The following is a 15,909-nucleotide window of genomic DNA, read 5'->3' as shown; positions in this document are numbered from 1 at the left end:
TGACACCTCAATGACCTCAAGGTTTAATTAAATACTGCAATATATTTGTAAAGACTTCTGTACATAGTATTTCCAGTGGCAGATTTTTAAGATTTTGATGCAAACTGTGACCTTGTAGCATAGGGGACCACCACTCCACGGGCAGCTGGGAACTGCGTTCTCAACCGAGGTGACGGCTGGCTGTGTTGAGGGCACGGGCCGCCAGCCGGGGGGTGGGCGGGGCGGGATCATGGAGCTCCTCCTCCCGGCCTGCGGCACTATCCTTCCCACTCAGGCCCCTCGTGGCCAGTCCCCATCGCGCCTTCCCTGAGGTTCTGCTGGTGACAAGCCACCCCTGAGCACCCAGGCCCATCTTCAGGAGCCGCCGGCCAGGCTCCGGGGCCTCAGAGCTCATTGTGGCGAGCCCTGGAGATACGGCTGGACAGGTCCTGCAGATGCTTCTTTACCTGCAGGAACAGCACAGGTGAACCAGTTAGCAGATCTGCTCATGACCCAAGATACGCAGCCTGTCGCTGAGAACTCCTCAGCTCGGTGATCCTGCTGTCCAAGTACCCACCCATCTAGAACGGATCATAAATAAATCATAAAGGCAGCTCACTAACCGCAAACAGCCCGCAAGGAACATTATGAACGGCTAGAAGCAGAAGAGCGACGAACAGCGCTGCTTCCGCTCTCCACCCCCCTCATCCTCATTTCTGCTTTCATTGATTTGGGCCCTTTCTCGTTTGCTTCTTGATGAGTCTGGATAAACGTTTATCAGTTTGTTTATCTTTCCAAAGAACCAGCTCTTAGTTTCATTAATCTTTTCTATTTTTCTTTCTTTTTTTTAGTCTTTATTTCTGTTCTGATCTTCCTGATTCCTTTCCTTCTACTAACTTTGGGTTTTGTCTGTTCTTTTTCTAATTCAACTGTAAGGTTAGGCTGTTTATTCGAGATTCTTACTTCTTGAGGTAGATCTGCATTGCAATAAACTTCCCTCTTTTTTTGCTGTGTCCTCTAGGTTTGGGAAAGTTGTCTTTTTGCTTGTCTTCAGGTATTTTTAAATTTCTTCCTTCATTTCTTCAGCAACCCACTGACTGTTTAGTAGCATACTGTTTAGCCTCTATGTGTTTGTGTTTTTTGGAGTCTAGTCTCAAGCTGTTGTGTTTGGAAAAGATGCTTGATATGATTTTCTTAAATTTACTGAGACTTGTTCTGTGGCCCAGCATGTGATCTGTCCTGGAGAATGTTCTGTGTGCACTTGAGAAGGATGTGTATTCTGCTTTTGGATGGCATGCTCCATCTATAGCGTTCATCTGGTCTAATGCGTTGCTTAAGGCCTGTGTTTCCTTACTGATTTTCTATCTGGATGATCTGTCCATTGATGTAAGGGGGGTGGTAAAGTCCCCCACTATTACTGTTACCGTCAATTTCTCCCTTTATGTCTGTTCATATTTGCTTTATGTGTTTAGTTGCTCCTATGTTGGGTGCACTTAAACAATTGTTACGTCTTCTTCTTGGATTGATCCCATTATGTAATGTCTACCTTTGTCTCCTGTTACAGTCTTTGTTTTCAAGTCTATTTTGTCTGGCGAGTACTGCTGTCCTGGCTTTGATTTCCATTTGCGTGCAATACCTTTTTCCACCCGCTCACTTTCAGTCTGCATGCCTCTAGGTCTGAGGCGAGGCTCCTGCCGGCAGCACATGTACGGGGCTCATGTAGGAGACGTCCTACAGGGCCCAGCACCGTGGTCCCCTCCGGTCACCAGGGCTTCATGCTCCGGGCGTGACCCCGTGGGCTGCGGGGGGCCTGTCTGTTGTGGCGGGCTGCCTACGGTACCACGTCATTTCAAAAGCAGCAAATGAAGACCCCGACTCGTCCACGGCTCCTGCCAGCTTGTCCTCATCACACGATGGCGGGCGCCACCGCCGCGGCAGTCCAAGGGCCTGGGCTCTGCTCTCTGTTCCTAGTTCACACAGAGCCCCGCAGGCTGGTGCTGCCGGCCTTCCGCGCAGGAGCCCGGGCCGGGCGGGGACCTGGGGAGGTCTCCTCTGGCAGCCCCGGTGCTCACGGCACGTCAAGAGTCCCTTCTCCACGGTCGGGGAAGCCAGGAGCACCGGCTCCCTCTTCATCCCCGCTGCGGAGTCCGTCACGGTGTCACCTGCAGGTGGACGCCCCACGAGGGGTGCCTGGCTTCCCCCTGCTTGGCTCTGCCAAACACAGGAAAGAATCCACACACTCCCTTCCTTCTTGGTACTTTGGTCTTCTTTCACTTTTCAAGTTTTGTTTATTTTTGAATAGATAACACATCCCTGCGCAAAAGGCACAAAGGAGGCTCCCTCCAGGGCCCAGCTCCTCCGTTTTCAATTTCCTGGGCATCTGTGGCGACGTACCATGCTCGTGCTGCTGGCTCTGCGGAGGGTCCACACCGCCCGCCCCTCCTTTTCTCACTTAACCTAAACCAGAGGCTCTGCTGCAGACGGGCCCTCACGTCTTAGTGCCTGGATTTGTGGGTTCACCACGAATGACCAGGGGAGGGAGGGCAGCGGCACCGCTAGGTCAGGTGTCCCCCAGCGAGGGGTGCTTCAGTCTCGATGTCCTGCACACCTGAGCGCTGTCTGGGGTTCACACGTCACCCCATAACGGAGCCAGCGCCCCCATTTGGGGTATTTGCAAGCCCCACTGAGCCGCATGTGAGGAGCGCCCCGCACGGGACCCCTGCCACTGCTCCGGAGCCGAGTACGGTCTCCTCGCGCCCCAGGCCGAACGCTTGGGAAACCGCTGGCTCCCGTGTCCACTCAGGAGCCTCCAAAGCCACGTGGGCAGCTCGCAGGAGCGCAGGACCTTCAGAACCAGTGACAGGCCACATATTTTGGGGGCCAGGATGCCAGTGGTGCGGCTGGAAGAGCCCGGCTCCAGCCCCGGCTGTCCGCCCACCGCCTGCCTCGCGCGTCTGCGCCTCTTCACTGCTCGCCTGGTTCAGAGCGCGGCCCTAAACAGACCCAGAGGCAGGTGGGGTGGGAAGGCCTGGGCAGTCCCTGTCCCGTGGCCGCTGCCCCCACCGAGCTCCGCGAGGGCGAGACAACCCCCTCCCTCTGCAGGGGGGAGCCGAGGCCCAGGGAGGGGAGGCCGGGGGGCCCGGAGGCCGGCGCGCTGGCGCTGACGGAACTGTCACGTGCCCGCTCCCGCGGAGGCCTGGCTGGCGGCCGCACACCCACCTTGTAGCCCAGCTCCTTGGTCTTCTCCTCCAACATGGCGTACCGTTCCTTGTTCCGGCTCACGTGCTCCTGGTCCCCAAAGCTCTCCACGTGTTTCAGTTTCTGATGGGAAATTTCCAGCTGCTTCTGGTAGTGGTTGTGCTTTTCAATTTTGGCTTCAAAGTGCTTAAGCTCTTCCTAGAATAATGTTTAAACAACTGAATTACCCCAACGTGCTCTTACTATCACCTAGGGTCCGTGATGGAACTTCACGGCTGCTTCAGGAGAACACCCAGGGCAGGTGGCTGCACGCTTGGGGCCGGGGCTCCCCCGCCCTGAAGGCTGCACACCCTGCGCCCGTTCCCCGTGCAGCCCGCCTGGGACAGCTCCGGGGGCCGAGCAGGGCGGCAGGCTCCGCCCTCCCGGCTGCCGCGCGATCATGAAGCAACACACATGGGAATCAGGTGAGCAGCCCTTCTCTCTAAAGGGACCCACGAGAACCTGACGGCCTTCAGGGGCCAAGGGTTGCAACCCTATGCGCTCCCTCCCCACTCCCACTGACCCCTCACCCTCTAGATGAATGGCACCTGCCAGGCATTTGGTTCCCTCTGGCCCTGACCCCATATCCAGCCTGACATGTGGCGCTTGAGCCCTGGGCACCCCTGCACTGTCCCCCGTCCTCTCCGTTCCCCAGGCCTCCAGGCTCCCCCCACCCCAGCGCAGGTGGGCCTCCAGGCCCGACCCCTACACTCCTCCAGCGCCCCGCAGGGGTGCCTCCAGGCCCATGTCAAGACACCTCCTGAACACGTCAGCGATCTTAACTCCCCAGGCCCCGGGCAGGCTCCCCTCTCCCTGCACTCCTGTCCAAGGAGACGGAAGCTTCACACCCACGGGCCTGTGCCCTTCCTTGATCCCTGACCCCCTGACCTGTGGCAGCTTTGCCACAGCAGAACACACCTGGAGGCAATGCCCAGGTGACCCAAAGACCCTTCCTCCCTCCGGGCCCAGCACCGCGGCCCCGCAGGGTCCTACTGGCTCCTCCTCCAAATCCCTCTCAATTCGCTCGTCCCACAAGCCCCGGCCTCACGCCCAGTGCACCCAAAACTGAGCAGATGCCCTGAAGCCACACTGTCTGTTCACCGGAGGCCAGCTTTGTCCCACACGGGTTGCCAACCAGGGCGGCAGAGGGACACAGAGGGCAAGGAGAGAGAATGTTCCTGTGAAAACGCTGATCTGCTGGGACTAAAGAAGAGGACCTTCCCCACATTATCAGAAAGTCCACTGGGAGAGATGCCGCCAGACCCCGTGGCCGAGGCCGTCCCTACCCGAAAGGCCTCCAGCTCCTTCTCGGTGAAGTTGGCCGACTGGGCCATGTCCCACAGGTCCAGCACCCGAGGCTCCTCGAACCCTGTGAAGGACCAAAGGCAGGCTTGGAGACCTGCACGGCGGCAGCCCGGGACGCCCGGGGCCACACAGGCCACCTGCACAGTGCACGGTGCTTGTGCGCAAGCGCCCTCTGGAAGCAGACCAAGCACTCCTTCCATGCACGTTCGGTCTGCGGATCCCGGGACCCGCTGAGGGGGCCTCGGCGATGCCCTCCCAGCCCCTGGTCGAGCCGCTGCTGCCCGGGGCACGGGAGCACTTGCGCGAGCCAGCAGGTGGAACGTTGCAGGGGGGTGCGGTTCAGACTGTGGGTACCCCTACCCGCAGCTCCAGGCTGAGGCTCAGGCACTGCCTGCCCCTGTAGCTCTGAAGCAAAGTAAACCAAATGGAAGGGACCCCGTGACTTCAGTCACCCCTCCTGCGAGCACGGGGCGAGGATGTGGGCTTGTCACCCGCCTCCCTCCCACGGCGGCCCGCCCGGCGGTCATCTCACCAGCTGTCCCACCTCCCCAGCGGCAGACCCTTCCTGCTGCCCGGGGCCCTGGGGCGCTGCTGGAGGGACTCGGCAGGCCAGCAGCAGGGGCCGGCTGGATGCAGCCCCGGGAGGGGAGGGGCCGAGGCACAGCATGAGCTGCCCGGCTCCTCCGCACGGCCAGGCCCTTGGGGTCCCTGCTCCCTGGCATTTCAGCAGATCAGCACAGCGGGTCCACACGGCAGTCTGGTCCCCTCACCACGGCGGGTGAGCGAGCCCAGCAGGGCAGAGTCGTGCCCCGGGGCACCCGGGCCATGTAGAGGGGCAGGGAGCCCACCTCGCGTCCCCGCTGCACCCCCGTGTCGAGAGCAGCACCCACCACCTGGCCAGTGCTCGGGAAACAGGCCGGAGAAGGAACGGACGGGCGACAGAAGACGGTACAAGAGCGCCTGGCCGGCTTCCTGCAAGCCCGCGCCAGGCTTGAGCCGCGGGCTCCCGCGGGAGACGCGCGCACAGGCCCGGGCCATCCTCCGGGGGGCGGCGCCCAGCGAGGAGCTCCGGCCTCGGCCCCCAGCAGCGAGCCGTCTGCACGGGAGCAGAGCAGCCATCCCAGCGCGCGGGGCCGCGGGCCCCCGTGAGGGTCAAAGGACGCCGTGGGGCTGGAAATAAAGGTGCGTGCACCTTCCAGGAGAGAGAGAGCAGCCCAGGTGTGGCCCTGGGGGCGGAGGGGCTGGAGGGGCTCCGCGGCCGTCACCCGGGTGCCGGGCAGCGGGGCGCGGGCTCACCGGCCTGGTCGCCGTAGCCCTGGAGGCTGACCCTCCGCAGGCGGTCGAAGCCCTGGCTGATGTCCCGCAGCTTGTCCTTCAGCTCGGCGTGGCCCGCCTGCAGCGCGTCCTCCTTGGCGCGGCTCACGTCCACGGGGCTGATGACGTTTTCGTGGATTTCTGCGGAGCCAGAGGCAGGAGGCCGTGAGGGCCGGCCCTGGGCCGCCCGCGGAGCTCCGTCTAGATGTCGTGGAGCGCCGCAGCCCCAGCCCCGCTGCCTCTCTCGGGGCGGGTCCCGAGCCCCCCACAAGTCCCCCTGAAGTCACGCCGGTGGTGACAGGAGCGGTGGCCCATGGCACCGCACAACAGGTTCATCTGAACCCACGCCCACAGACGCGCGTAGGCACCCCGACGGGCTCCTAAACGCTGAGATTCCTGCTCGGAAAGCTGGGAGGCCTGACAGCATGGCACTGCCCCCAGCCCCCCAGCAGCTCTGTTCTGGAACACTCTGGAGCCAGGGCCGCCTGCGGGGAGCACCTTCGGTCCTGCTCAGGGTCTCCAGCAGGACGTTGTACTCCTGGACCTTCTCCTTGTGATGCTGGAGCTCCCGCCACAGCTTGTCCAGTTCTTCACTGGAGAACTTCCCAGAGGTCTTCGCCTGGAAGGAAAGCCACCTCCAGTGAACACCCCCGTGGGCCGTGCTCACCTGTCCACACCTCGGGGTGCACCCTGCCAGCCATGCCCACCTGGGGTTAGTTACGCGGGTGCCCCTGTGGATCACTCCCGCAGGCCAGGCAGGACCCTTGCTCCTGGGTGGAGTGCTCAGGCCCAGGTCTCGGCCTTTATCCCCCTTCGCTAGGGGACGCGGGGGCAGGAAACCAAAAGCCAAGGCCCGACGCCTCCAAGGCAGATGGCAGCGCCGAGGGTACCTTGTGCCACAGCTTCTCCAGCCGGGGGTCCTCCAGGCTGTGGTCGGCGGGGCCGTGGCTGATCAAGTTGCTGCTCACGGCCCGGGCGTCCTTCCTCCCGTCCAGACCGTACTTGGCCAGGATGACTAGGAGAGTGTGGGAGGGGGTCGAGGCCGTGGTCTGGGGGCCGCCCCTTCCTCCGCCCGCCCAGCTCTCCTGCCCACTCAGGACCCAGCGGAAGGAGCGTGAACAAACCCAGGGTCCCGCTCCGCCAACCCCCGCCAGCACACACTGGCGGCCTCGGGGCTCCCGCCGCGTGCTTCCGGCCAACCCCTCCGTCCCCCGACCCGCGGTGGAGAGCGCGCGCGGCAGGACGGGCTCAGCTCCCCGGCACTGCCTGTAGGACCAGCCTCACAGGCTTGCAAAACCAAACCCGCAGCCCGTTCCTGTCGTGGGCGAACTCCAGCGAGGGCGGGAGAGGACGACAGTTCACTGAATGGACGGGGCGGTGACCAGGGGAAGCTCTTCCACGGCCCAAATCATATTTTTATTTGCAGAAAAGATTTTCTACAAGGAGAAACCTCAGCGTCGGCAGCTTCCGGTGGAAAGTTAACAGCGGTAGCCGGGAGGGGACACTGGCTCCAGCCTGCTGCTGGCCGGTCACTGTGGGGCAGCGACCAGGTGTCGTCTGTCAGTAGCGCCACGACACAGCGCCGCCCAGAGGCCTGCGTCTCAGCACCAGCGTCACCAACACGACGCGGCGGGTGCCTCGTGGACCCGGAAGCAGCCCTCAGCCCTCCTCAGCGGGGCCGGGCTGCTGGCTCTGCCCTGGAGGACGCCCCTCCCAGCATCTCCTCCCGCCCCGCCCGCCCTGCTCTGAAGGAACGGGCGTCCTTCCTCCCGTCTGCAGACAGTCCCCACTGTCTCCTCCAGGCCACACGCGGGCCCCTCTGGATCCGGGCTTCCCTTTCCCCTGTGCTCGATCCCTGAGGTCCTCATCCGAGCAGTGGCCCACCTGACCCCTGACCCCCAGCACCCCCTCTGACAAGTGCTGGACACGAGTGGTCCCCACGGGGGCCCCGCGGCCCACCTGCGTGGCCTCCACACCCAGCTCCTCGCCCTGGGGCCCACCCTCAGCTGAGCCAGCCCAGGGAGTGCCCTGCTCAGCCTGACCTCGCCCCCTGGGGCTTCACCTCCCGGGGCTTCACCTCCCTGTCTACACTGCCTGTGCCTCAGAACTCACCCTGCCCAGAAGCTCAGCCCACTGGGAGCCTTGAGAGTGAGCTGTGATGAGTGAGTGTTCCTGGAGTCCAGCCTGCGGTGCGGGCATCGCGGGGAGGGAGCTGACCACCAGCCGCCTCTCCCTGCCCCCCACGCTCCTCCATCTCCCAGCCCCGGGCCACCTGGACGCACCGGGAGCCCTAGATGCAGGGTGGGCCACAGGGGCCACAAGGCTCGGACCGGCGAGGGCTGTGCTCTTCACACGGCCAGACCCTGGGAACAGCCCCGCTTCCTCGTCCAGGTGACCGTGGGCATCTGGCCATCCCAGGCGCCTCCCTGGACCAAGCAGCCCTGGTTGCTTGTGCGCTAACGCGGCCAGACGTCCTCGCCCTGGCCCTCCCTCCCACGTGCCAAGAGCCTGCACGGGACAGCCTGGCAGCTGTGCCTGCCCGTGGCTGAGGGTCACCTTGCCAGGGCCAGGCTCACGAGGACAGCCCCGACTCTCGTCTTACCCACAAACCAAGTCAGAGTAAGAAGCTGGGACCCGAGCCTGGGTGACCGCTGCCCTTGGACTGAGAAGAGACATACCGTTGAGACTGCGGGCAAGCTTTGCCTCTTTCTCTCCATCTTCATCCAGGCCTTCAGCCTTCAATTTCTTCCACTTGAACTCGTCCCGTTCTTGTATCTTCAGATCAGCATGGAGCTCGGACAACTTCAAAGGAGGAAGATCAAGCTGCAGGAGGAGAAAAGAGGACACGTGATCCCCAGTTGAACGATGACCAGCGACAGCGACCTCGGAGGGCAGACGCCAGAGACGGGGAGGCGGAGCCAGGGTCCCAGGTGGCCAAAATCCTGCATGTGCTCCCGCACGAGAACCTCAAAGGGACCTCTGCCCGCAGCGTGAAGACCACCGGCCCTTACACCCCGAGGCCGCTCTCCAGCCTCGTCAGATCCCAAGTCCCCAGGGAGCCGCCCGCCACCAGCGGCCTGAGTGTGCAGGTGCTGGTGGCCCAGGGGCTCCTGTCGCAGGACGCCTCACCTTCCCAGCCGGGGCCCTGGGGAGGCTGCGAGTGCGGGGCTCCCCCTGGGTAGCCCTTGGGCGCACCGGCTCCCCGGATGGCCATGCCACCCCAGGCAGGCGCTCCCCGCAGATGACAGGACAGCGGGCGAGGGCGCCGGGACCTGACCCCTGCGCACTTTCCTGGCTGTCCACCTCCCCAGGCGCCAACGTCCGGGCCGGAGCCCCGAGCTGCAGACTGGTGCCCAGCAGCGTCCGAGGCTCTGTGTCTCACAAGGGTGAGCCGTGATCTGGTGCCAGCCTTCCTCTGAAACGTGGAGGCCCGCGGGCTCAGGGCTGGAGGCGCCCCGGGCGACAGTGGTGCCCCCAACGGCAGGCACGGAGCCCAGGCAAAAAAGGCCACTCTCCGGACCCTCCTAACCTCCTTAACTTGAAGTTAAATGTTAATGGCTCCCGTGAAAAGAACCGGTTAATAGACACCAAATGCAAAGCAGGCTCTGTCAAATATTAAAGCGGAGTAAATCACCTACACCCATGAGACAAGCAGCTGGGCAGGAGGAAGCCGCTCTCAGCGGCGGGCCGGGCCCGCATCCTGGACGCCCTCGGCCCAAGGCTCAGGGTGAGCACAGCGCCCTCCACGGAGCTGCTCTCAGCCCGGGGCCTCACGAGCCCGGCACCTTCTCCTCTGCCTCTGCAACTTTCACAATCACCCTGCAGGCTGCTCGGGTAAACTGAGGCCCAGGGAGGTTAAGAACTGGCCCAGGACACACAGCGAAAGGTCACTGGGTACTTTATCCTTTCTGCTGCTACCGTAAATGGGATTGTTTTGTTAATTTCCTTTTCAGAGAGTTTGATGCTGGTGTACAGAAATGCAACCAAGGCTTGTATGTTGATTCCGTATCCTGTAACTGCGGTGACTTTGTTAACTAGATCTAAGTTATTTCGTGAAGTCTTTAGGGTTTTCTGCATATAAGATCACATCATCTGCAAACAGATACTTTTACCTCTTCCTTTCTGATTTGGATGACTGTCATTTCTTTTTTCTTCCCTAGCTGTTCTGACTAGAACTTGCACTACTACGTTGAATAGAATGACCTGATTTTTTAAAAAAATAGGTGAAGACCTTGAATAAATATTGCTCCAAACACAACATCCAAATGGCCAACAGGTACATGGAAAGACGCTCCACGTCACGAATCATCGGGGAAATGCAAGTCCAACCCCAATGAGGTACCACCTCACACCCATGAGCTAATGGTTACTATGGGAAACAAACAGAAAACAACAACTGTTGGTGAGGATGAGAAGAAAAGGGAACCCTCGTGCACTGCTGGAAGGAATGCAAACTGGTGCCGTCACTGTGGAGAACAGTACGGAGGTGCCTCAAAAATGAAGACGAGAACGATCAATACACTGTGATCCAGCAATCCCACGTCTGGGTATTTATCTGAAGGAACTGAAATCAGGACCTTGAAGAAAGATCTGTGGTCCCATGCTCACTGCAGCACTATTCACAACAGCCAAGAGGGGATGGAAGGTGCGGGTCAAAGGGCACAAAGTCAGTTATGCAGCGTCAGTCCCAAGGCTCAGTGCACAGCACAACACTCTCCGCTATTTACATCGCGTACTTATTATTCAAAAATTCGCCAAGAGGGTAGATCTTACCTTAAGTTCTTATCTCACACACACACACACACACACACACACACACACACACACAAACTGGAGGGCGGGAGGATACTCTGGGAGGTGACGGGTGTGGGTGCATTCACGGCACAGATGGGGGTGCTGGTTTCAGGGATGTACACTTACCTCCAAACTCATTAAATACGTACAGCTTTTTGGAGGTCAACCATACCTCAAAAAAATGGTAAAAAACCAAACCAAAACAAAACAAAAAAACCGAAACAAGTCCCTGGGAACCAGCGTCCACGCAAGCCTCGGCCTCCAGCCACAGCTCCGCACTCTGAGCTGAAAGCCCCCTTGCTCACAGCGTCCCTAAGTCCGCGAAGCAGCCCCGAGGACAGAACACAGCCCTGCCCGCCTCTAAGCTGCTGTAGGGACAGGAGTGCCGGGTGTACAGGTGACTCCTGGTCGCTCGGCCGGCCCTCCCTGAGTCCTCCCTGGAGCAGAGGATGTGGTGCCTGGGTGCAGAGAACAAGGCCGCACACAGGGACAGCGGGGTTGAGACATAATTCACGCGCGCGCGCGCACACACACACACACGCACACACACGCACGCACGCACGCGGCAACCCCGGAAGGGAGACGCCATCCAGACATCTCCACAGGGGCACCCCCCGGGACGACTTCCCACGGCTTCACCCACCCCCCAGAGCTCCAAGGACGGCTCCGGCCGCTCCCTGCTCAGGAGCCTTGCGACACCCCGGGAGAGGTCACAAGACCCACGAGGCTCTGGAAGTAACCCTGTGCCTGCCGTCTGGCCCACAGCTCTTCTAAAGCGCTTGGATCAAGAAGAACTGCACAATTTCACAGCAAGTCAAGACTGGAGATGCTGGGCTGTGATGAAGCAACACCAGTAGTTCCCTGGTAGTCTCAGGGTGGGGAGGCCCCCTACCATGCCATCTGTGGACCAAAGCGGGACTTGCCCCCCACCCCCGTAGAAGGTGGGCTGGAAAGAGAGGGCGAGGCGGGCGCCTTCATCAGACTCGTCTCCCTCACCCTGGGTACACGCTAGGCATGACATACTATGAAATTGTTTCATATTTAGAAAACAAAGAAACACTTGATGTTTTCAGAGAGCACGTTATCCAAGGCTGAGAACCCTGGCACAGGTGTGCCGGGCGCCCCTCACCGCCCTGGGCACCGGCTCTGAGCAGCAGGAGTGCCCACCCTGGCCTGGCACGGCTTGAGGACTGCACAGCTCGCCACCCGGGACCAGCTCCGCCGCCGCCCTTGAAGCTTCTCAGCCTAGAGGGCCTGGGACAGGCCAGCTAGTATTCCGTGGGTCTGCCTACCCGCGCGAGGCGTCCGATGTGAGGAGGGACCCAGAAAATGCCACCAGGCATGGACCCCACCCTGGAAGGTCTGCACATTTCGTTCAGAAGAGACTTGTACGTGCAATTGTAGAATTCAGGGCCAAGGGGCCCAGAAAGGTCATCCAGTTCAAGGCCTGTCCGTCCAAGCCTGGGGCAGGGTTGGGGTTCCTGGAGAACCGAGTCAGACTCTCTCGGACAGATGTGACCTGAGGCTGCTCAGGTCAACAGCGGACTGAGCATGGGGGGGTGGCGGGTTCAGGCGGGTGCAGCTCGAGGGCAGGTGACGGCCAGGAGGTGTGAAGAGGCTGCCCAGGCTGGCAGATGCAAAGCAGCATCTGGACGGACAAGGCGGGGCTGACCAGGACAGCCCTGCAAGCAGAAGGGCTCAGGGCAGGTTCCTGGACACAAGATCCCCTTCCTCCAGGAAGCCCCCCTGGTTCTCCAGCCCAGAGTGCTCTCTCTCACCCGGGCAGGCTGCACACACACAGTGGGCCCTGACAGCTGGGCCCCCCGCAGAATCCTCAGGGCCACTGGTCTGGGAACAGCGCTGGGCCTGGGGGCATCCACTCGCCCCTGCCTGCCCTGCAATCTCCCTGCCACATCCCTTCCCCAGCCTTTGCCCCTCCCCCCGCCTTTCTTTCCCGCCGGTTTCTCCTCTCTTCCAAAACTTAGTCCTTACTTTGTTTTACTCTCCTTCTCAAGGACTCGGGAATGCTTAAAACTGGAAGACTGGATCTAAAGACGCTGAGGCCCACAGGGTTGGGGGGAGTTTGTAAATGGCCATTTCACTAAAAACAAACCCCACCTAACAAAGGAGGGGCCGTTATGTTAACGAGGAGGCCGATGGTCCAGGTCACACCCCAAGCAGCAAGCTGTAGTCCCAATTCTACCCCCAGGCGGAGTGACCTTGGAGGCGCCCTTTGCCCTCTGGGCTTAGTTGCTTTCTTCTCTAAAATGAGAACAGTCAGTCGGATTTAGTTCACTAGCGTCTTAAGTTTCAGGTGTTCTCCTCTCACCTCACCATCTCCCCTCACCCGATTTCACAAGAACTGGCTTGCTTCTAGGATTTCTGCTGTCCTTGGGCTTGCTTCATGCTCAGTATCCCCCGTTTTTCTTGTTTCTCCATACAGAGAAATACGATGTAGGAGAAAAGGCAAAAACCTGCAAGGCAGGAGACCTGGAGGGATCTCGGCCTCAGCTGCAAAGCTGCCAGTTCAAACTGGCGGGGCAGCCCTTCTGCCCAGGCACCAAGGCCTCCCCAGCCTTCGCCTGTCATCACCAGACCAGGGTCCCTTTTCCCGGAGGCGCCAGGCAAGGGGTACCCACACCTACATCTGCGGGCAGGTCTGAGGCTGTCAAAGGCTCAAAGCCCCGGCCCCGTAGACCCCCAAAGTTAGAGGAGATCCGGGCCCCGGGGACCCCAGGATTAGAAGAGACCCCGATCCGGGCTCCGCTGATCCCAGGATTAAAGGAAGCCCCTGCCCCGCGGACCCCCGAAACTAGAGAAAGCCCCGGCCCCGCGGACCCCCGAGGTAGAGGAAGCCCCGGCCCTGCGGACCCGCGAAACTAGAGAAAGCCCCGGCCCCGCGGACCCCCGAGGTAGAGGAAGCCCCGGCCCCGCGGACCCCCGAGGTAGAGGAAGCCCCGGCCCCGCGGACCCCCGAGGTAGAGAAAGCCCCGGCCCCGCGGACCCCCGAGGTAGAGGAAGCCCCGGCCCCGCGGACCCCCGAGGTAGAGGGGCCCGGCCGCCGCTCACCCGCTGGGCCTTCTCCCACAGCTGGTTCAGCTTCTCCATGCGGAACTCCCCCCCGGTCTCGCGCTTCGAGGAAGGCTCGGGCTCATTCTTCTCCCGCGAGTACTTGCCGCCGTGGCCCGCCGCCGGCCACGGCCCGAGGAGCAGCAGCAGCAGTAGTAGCGGCGGCCGCCGGAGCTCGCGCAGCCCGATTCGAACCATCCGCGCCGCCATCTTCCTCCTCCAGATGCGGAGACCCCGAGAGCTGCGGGAGGGAAAAGGCCCTAGCCCGGCCCCGCCCACCAGGCCCCGCCCCGCCCCGAGGCCCCGCCGCGCTGCCTCCTGGGAGTTGTAGTCTCTCCCCCGCGCGGCCTGTCTAAGAGAGGCGGCCGGCGGACTACAAGGCCCGGGGAACCCTGCGGAGGCACGGGGGCGTTTCCTAGGCAACCACGCCGCGGCCTCATGACGCCGGCGCCGCCGAGTGCGGCTAGTGCTGCCCTAGCTGGGGTGGGTTTGCTGCGGACTTGGTGGAGAAAAGAGCCCCGACCCCGCAGCCCGGATTGACCGGAGCGCCCTTTCCCTTCGACTCCGTAGAAAGAGTAAACAGTTCAGAAATCGGGAGCGTGTCTGCTGCACCTTAGATTGTTTCTGTGTCATCTGCCTTGGTCTGAGCCTTCCTTGTCATTATGGTCTCCGGAAGGTGGCCTCTGCTCGGCACTCCAGCGTCAGTGTCTCTGTCAGGAACTCTAGACCCACCCAGCCCGCTCCTTCACTTGTCAGAGGAAAACAGCGGAGGCACAGGGAGCCCCAGGGGTCCGGGGTCTTCTCACTCCCGTCCCCCCGAAGCTTTCCCCATGACCCAGGAGCGCTGGCACCCCAACACTTGTCTTTGAACTGCATCCCGCTTATCTTCCATGCACTTGTTCTGTATTAGAGAGACTTGTGTACCTGTTTGCTTTCTTCCCACCTGCTGTTGTCTAGTAAATCGAGCAAAATTGAACGCAGCCAATTTGATGGGGCCAGTGAGCCGGTCAGTGACCTGGGGGAAGAGCAGGAAACGGAAAGAGTGAGAAGCAGATTGCTGCCCTAAAGTAGCTTATAGGGTCGGGTAGAGGCACCCCCTAGGTGCTTTGATGGTTCGAGAAGGGACAGGGTGAGCCCATCTGGTAAGGACGCTGGACTGTGCCTGGGAGGTAGTGCAGGCAGATGGGGGACAAGGGAGTCCCCAAAGAAAGAGAACCAGGCATAGCTTTCTTGACATAAGAGAAGCCACTTTAGGTGTAGGCCATGTTGTAATCTAAGCCTGGCCACAATGCTTGCCTTTGCGAAAGAACAGGTCTCAGTAGTTAATGATTTTAAGGAAACAAAAGAATGTAAGAGCAAACAGCTATTACCAGGCCAGGAAAATAATTCAACCGTATCGGAGATACTAAATCAGTCATAAAGACTCCCAGTTCTGTTTCAAAGGTAAAGATTAGTCTGATACGTATTCTCGAGCTGTTTTACAGGGTCCGAACCTCCTCGGACAATCGACCACCAGACTAACTGGAGCCAGAGAATGGACGATACTGATCTTTGCCGGCTTCAATCAACGAAGACCTGGACTGTCAACCTAGGATGACTCTTGCCCCAGTTCTATGCTAAATTCCTCCTGCACAAGCCCCCTCATGAATATGCATGTTCCCTTAGCTTAAAGCTTCCCCAATTTTGCTGTTCAGGGCGACACTGTTTTGGGAAGTAGCCTCGATGTTCTCCTTACTTACTGCAAGTAATAAATCCTTCTCCCACTTCTTGACTTGACTGTGTGTTTTGGCTTGACACCCACTAAGAGGCAAACCCAGTTTTTAGGTAACAGGAGAGCATTCCAAGTGGAGGGTCGATGAGGGCAAAGGAAGGGAGTGGAGAAAACCTGGGCGCCTTGGGAGGAATTGTTTTTTTTTTTTTTGGCCGTGCTGCACCAGCTTGCGGGATCTTAGATCTTAGTTTCCCGACCCAGGATTGAACCTGTGCCCCCTACAGTGGAAGTGTTGGGTCTTAACCATTGGACAACCAGGGAAGTCCCAGGAATTGATATTTAGTTACTTTTTTTTTAATTGAAGTATAGTTGATTTATAACGTTGTGTTAGTTTCAGGTGTACAGCAAAGTGTTTTAGTTTTATATATATATATATATATATATATATATATATATATATTCTTTTCCAGATTCTTTTCAATTATAGGTTATTACAAGAT

General features: G+C 60.0%; 1 protein-coding gene across 1 annotated transcript; it reads right to left on the bottom strand.

The window, feature by feature from the left end:
- Positions 1-13,956, bottom strand: LRPAP1 (LDL receptor related protein associated protein 1). The gene is made up of 8 exons (XM_036853463.1): positions 13,699-13,956; positions 8,514-8,658; positions 6,726-6,850; positions 6,334-6,454; positions 5,818-5,976; positions 4,503-4,585; positions 3,199-3,375; positions 1-446 (listed from the first exon to the last, which is right to left on the bottom strand). The coding sequence occupies exons 1-8, from the start codon at positions 13,906-13,908 to the stop codon at positions 384-386; spliced, it is 1,083 nt and encodes a 360-aa protein (XP_036709358.1). The 5' UTR covers positions 13,909-13,956; the 3' UTR covers positions 1-383.
- Positions 13,957-15,909: the final 1,953 nt, after the last annotated feature.

The sequence above is a fragment of the Balaenoptera musculus genome, chromosome 5 (genome assembly GCF_009873245.2).
Source record: "Balaenoptera musculus isolate JJ_BM4_2016_0621 chromosome 5, mBalMus1.pri.v3, whole genome shotgun sequence".
NCBI lineage: Eukaryota > Metazoa > Chordata > Mammalia > Artiodactyla > Balaenopteridae > Balaenoptera > Balaenoptera musculus.
The sequence above is the reverse complement of the archived record's forward strand: the minus strand, read 5'-3'. Positions and strand labels throughout refer to the sequence as shown.

Excerpts from the sequence above, each read along its gene's own strand:
- LRPAP1 (XM_036853463.1), bottom strand. The coding sequence starts at position 13,908 with ATGGCGGCGCGGATGGTTCGAATCGGGCTGCGCGAGCTCCGGCGGCCG. Across the intron at positions 6,851-8,513 it reads GCTTGCCCGCAGTCTCAACG|TCATCCTGGCCAAGTACGGT; the intron begins GTATGTCTCTTC and ends ACACTCTCCTAG. Across the intron at positions 5,977-6,333 it reads GACCCTGAGCAGGACCGAAG|AAATCCACGAAAACGTCATC; the intron begins GTGCTCCCCGCA and ends CTGGCTCCGCAG.